We start from the raw sequence: 5,020 nt of genomic DNA, 5'->3' as shown, positions 1-5,020 counted from the left end.
GAATATCTGTTCTGGATGTTTGTAAAATGGGGAGGAAATACTCCTTACTTTCAAAGTGTTTTTTGCACTTTGGTGAAAGTCGTAACTGGTGTAATAAATATTATTGTTTAAAACTGCTCGTAAGAAAAAATAAATTCTGACCTCTAGAGCCATTATGTTGAATGTAGTTTACAGTGGAACTCCCTTCACTATTGGCAAACCTGTGAAACAGGGCATATCTCTAGCGTTAATTGAAAAGGTCTTATGTGGGATGTCACAAAGTGAAAATCCATGTCAATCATTAAAACTGTGTTGTCACCTGTATCTGTGTACAAGTTGTGAAAGGAAAAAAGAGGAAGAGGATAAATGAGAAAATACTGAGTTTAGAAGACAAGGGGACTAATAAGGCTAGTTGATCCACATTGAATATATTTGAGATTTATTCATCATTTACCTTGCATTCGTCAATTAAAGGATATAAACAAATGTTCTGAAGGGAATTATGGACTTCAAGAAAAAGCAACGGCATAAGTTGTATCAGACTACAAGATATGATTACGTAATGTACAATTCACTCACAAATTTATAAAAGCATTCTCTGGCAAAAAGTACTACTCAAGAAGTAGTACTTACACGGAGAAGTCAGTGTTAGAAAAAGGATTTGTACGGCTATGAGCATCTGCCTTATAGACTCTGTCATCAACGCTGACCCCAAGCACATAGACAATGGGATTGTTGAGGACGCTGAGAAATCAAGGGCACCGTGGAATCTTTTAACCTCAGAACTGTTCATGTTTATAGGACCCAAATCAGGCCAAGCCACACGGTACAATACCACACCTTTGTTTAGCTTAATTTTTAAAACCTCTATGTTGAATTAGAGTCAAAGAGAATTATTTTTATAGACATCTACATAGTGTGTGTGTCCTTAAAGTACAGTTCTCATGCATAAATACATACAAGGGTCCAAACTTGGTGTGGACATGTTGTAATCATATTAATATCACCAATTTTTAGCTAGGGTATTGGAAGAGAAAGGATATAGGAATACAGAGAAGACAGTCTTTTCTTTCCAATCAATCATAATAGATTAGTCAGATCTAATAGCTTGGCAACTGATCAATTTCTTCAGAGCTTCTTTAACCTCCCGGTTCCTGAGACAGTAAATGAAAGGATTGAGGGCTGGGGTGACAATGGCATAGAAGATGGAAATGACTTTGTTCATGTTGAAGGCGTGAATAGCTCGGGGTCGGGCATACATGAAAATAGTGGCTGAGTAGAAGATGGTGACCACCACGAAGTGGGAAGCACAGGTGGAAAGGGCTTTTTGCTTTCCTGTTGGCATGCGTAGCACAGTGGCCAGGATGCATCCATACGACAGAGCAGTGATTGATAAGGGGAAGAGGAAGATGATCAGAGCCAAGACAAAGTCCACCAATTCTGCAACAGACATGTCTGTGCAGGAAAGATTAAGTACTGGAGAGATGTCACAGAAGAAGTGGTTGATGACATTGGGACCACAGAAACTCAGACGAGAGATGAAGTAGATCTTTGCCAAAGAGATGCCAAAGCCAATGATCCAGGAACCAAGAGCCAGGCGGAAACAGAGCCCATGGCTCATGATGGTGGGGTAGTGCAATGGGCGGCAGATGGCCACATACCGGTCATAGGCCATGGCAGCCAGAAGAACACATTCCGTACACATAAGTGCAATGAAGAAGTAAAGCTGTATCATACAGTGGGTGAAGGAGATGCTGTTACTCAAGGACCAGAAGCTGAACAGAAGCTTGGGCACAGTCACAGAGATGTACCAGGTCTCCAGAAAAGACAAGTTGGCCAGGAAGAAATACATAGGCTTGTGCAGTGGCCGGTTCTGCTGCACCAGTAGGATGATGATCACGTTTTCAGTCACAGTCAGAATATAGGCCACAAGAAACATCAGGAACACTGCTGCTCGCATGCTCAAGCTCCCAGGAAACCCCACCAGAATGAAATAGGTGACCTGTGTCTGGTTCTCCAAATCCATATCAAACACACAGGATTTAGCTCTTCTGAGAGAAAAAATCATTTGGTCAGAGTCCATGGTCTATTAAACATCTTTCATTCCTGCCTTCTTTGCATACCAACAGCAGCAATAGTTGCTTATTAACAGCATATTATTAATTAGATAGATGCATGCGACATAATTATCATATACCAAACCCTATCTCAATTTCCTACATAGCATTTTTACCTGTACCCTCTTACTTTATTTTAATGATGAGTTATTAGAGAGCTGTTAAGTTCACTTCTATGTTCTCGCCGAGAGGAGGAAAAGGATTGTATTCAAGTCTAAGCCTAAAGTCGTGTGCTGTCTAATATCCTCCAGTGCCCCCACAAATACCTCCAAAGCAAGCTAGCAAAGCCCACTTCGTGTTATAGCTGCCAGTTTCAAGAGGTGCACTGGCTTTCCTGTGCTGTGGTCTGCTCACAGTCTGGAAGTTATTCCTTGCAGCCGGGTGACCTTCACATGCCACCTGCCTAATTTTCTTCTCCACTGGTGGAGATGGAAAAGGCCAGCCACAATTTGAGTTGTATGCCATCACGAGGCACCGGGAGTGTCAGGCTCATCCCTGTGAAATCTCTGGATTTCATTGGACTCCCAAGACTTTTATGTCCTTGAAATCATGCTCTCTTTGAAACCCATTTTCCTCTCTTGTTTAATACAAATATTAATATGCGTTCAGTGGATGTCACCGTGGATTATAATGAAATTGGGACATCAAGCAAGTGTTGTTTCCTATAAAGTGTAAATGGCAATTAGTGTGGAAGGGGCTCTTGCTCCATATTAAAGCAGTAAAGATGAATCTAGATCAGTCCTGGGGAGGTGTAACTGCTGTAATCCAAGTAAGTTGTGAGGAACAGAAAGGTGGGATCCTGGTCAGTCAGTGGGCTTCCAGTTTCTGAGGACAAAGACAGAGTTTTGGGGTGGGGAGTGTAATAACTACACTAAAATAGAAATGTATTTTAAAATTTTAGATATTTTTAAAGAAGATTAAAAGCCATAAAGTAACAGCACATGATCTGGGGATATTCCTCTGACCTCTGAGGAAGTAACATTTGAGCAGAGGATTCCAGGATCAGCTCTTTGAGGACCTTAGATGGCAGAGGCTCCAGCTAAAAGGAGACCCCTATTGCTACACTGTGGCAGATAGAAGAGGAGCTAGGACATGGTGAGAAGGTAGGTATGATCCAGTAGACAACACCCAAAAGCTCAAGAAAAAATATAGAGAGTGGCCTAAATGCAATGAGAGGCAAGCAGAGGTTAAAGGGCCAGGCACTATTGCGTCATAGAAAAATAACTATCATTTCAAAGTGAACTTTCTGGAGACAGAAGTAAGAGCAGTGACGCAGACTTTAGGAGAAGGTGACAGTGACCTCAAAGACAGTTTTGATACAAATGAGTTTAAGATCCATTTTAGAGGTAAAATCTTTAACATAAATTAGCAGATTTGGGTGTAGAAGTTTGAGAGAAAGATCAAGCCGAAACCAGACAGTTATCACATATTGTGTTGCCATTCACTAATATAGGAAAATTGGAAGGCTTTTATGGGCGTTTTCCCTATAACCAAGGAGATGGAAATGGATGAAAACCTGTAAAATAATGTTAATGAGACACAGTTCCTCTAATTTCCCAGAAGAGGCCCTGTAGTCCAGGCACATAAAGTAACAGTTCCTAATTAAAGAAGGATGCAGTCAGAATTATACTGAAGACCAGGTCTTTCTGAGTCATAAAATCAACCACTAGGGTCACTCTCCCACAGACAAAAAAAGTCAAATTTTAGTCTCATCACTAATTTAAACACTTTAAACTCACGATTCTTTTATTGAATGTTCTCCAGTCCCACTGAAACATCATTATAAGCACTGGTCATTGGAGCAGCAATGAGCACGGGAGCAAACGTATATTTTACCCAAAACATACACAGCAGAAAGTTACATACAGAGAGAGGTGCTCGTCATGTGCACCAGAGACAAGATAAGCCCTGAATATACACTCGGATATATCAGGGAGAAACTGAGGAATTGTGGCAAATGATTCAGAAAGAAAAGACATAGAGGAAAGCTATGCAAAGTTTAGCAGCCTGATGGCTGTATATGTGAATGAATTGAACAGGGTTGCCAAGCAGGGAGGCAGAGAGACTTATCTGGGCCTAAATCATGAGGAGCTCCTTACATAGCAATAAGGAGTTAAAGAACTGTTCTAAAGCAAGAACAATAATTGATGACTGTATGTTTGTCAGGAGAATGATAATAACCTTATTTTTCACCCTAGTTGTTGATATGAGAAGATATATTGGGTGAAAAAAGATTATCAAATGAGAAGTTGGAAAAGCTGGAAATCACTCTCATAGCAGACACAACGCAAACAAGGAAGAGCAAGATCTCTAGCCGATGACAGATTTTTAGGAAGATCAGGATCACTAGTTGATGACTGATTGTTAAAGAAACTGAAATGAACATATTCAGCTCTATCTATGTAAGCAATCTACCTGCTTACATAAGGAAGACCAAGGAGTCTGTAGCATAGTGAGTCTAGGGAGCATGAAGGAATCTAAGGGTGGTGGTAATACTTTGGGGTATTTATTTATGACCCAACACCAGGAAGTTTCTCTCAAAAAGTAGTAAGAGAGCCTATTACCTCGGTTTATTGCATAATTCTCTTCACATAGGATTCAGAAAATGAGATTATTGTTGTGGATGAAAAGGAAAGACATGAAACATTTAGAGTTTAGATACCACTGTCTCCTAGAGTTGCCTATATATTATGGATACTGCAGGATAAATCACTTACCTTGATTTAGCAGCTTCTGATGGGGCAGAATGTGAAAAGAAATTCCTCACTGATTCTAAAATAGGAAGAAGTACAAATGAAAGATTCAGGTATTGAACAGCTATAAGGAACCCACTCCCTAAAGTTAGAAGAAACCAATGGGCACAGATTACCCCACTGCTTCCCAGCAGGTGGCCAGGCCTATATAAGAGGATATCCCCAGACACT

The 5,020-nt window shown here is 40.5% G+C and overlaps 1 protein-coding gene across 1 annotated transcript; it reads right to left on the bottom strand.

The window, feature by feature from the left end:
- Nucleotides 1-1,069: 1,069 nt before the first annotated feature.
- Nucleotides 1,070-2,005, bottom strand: LOC121435624 (olfactory receptor 6B1). The gene has a single exon (XM_041635095.1). It carries the CDS (start codon nucleotides 2,003-2,005, stop codon nucleotides 1,070-1,072), a length of 936 nt encoding a protein of 311 aa, XP_041491029.1.
- Nucleotides 2,006-5,020: the final 3,015 nt, after the last annotated feature.

This window comes from Microtus oregoni, unplaced genomic scaffold, assembly GCF_018167655.1.
Source record: "Microtus oregoni isolate MIOR12 unplaced genomic scaffold, Mior012 000046F_ref0000063, whole genome shotgun sequence".
In the NCBI taxonomy this organism is placed as follows: domain Eukaryota; kingdom Metazoa; phylum Chordata; class Mammalia; order Rodentia; family Cricetidae; genus Microtus; species Microtus oregoni.
This window is presented reverse-complemented; position numbering and strand designations above follow the sequence as displayed.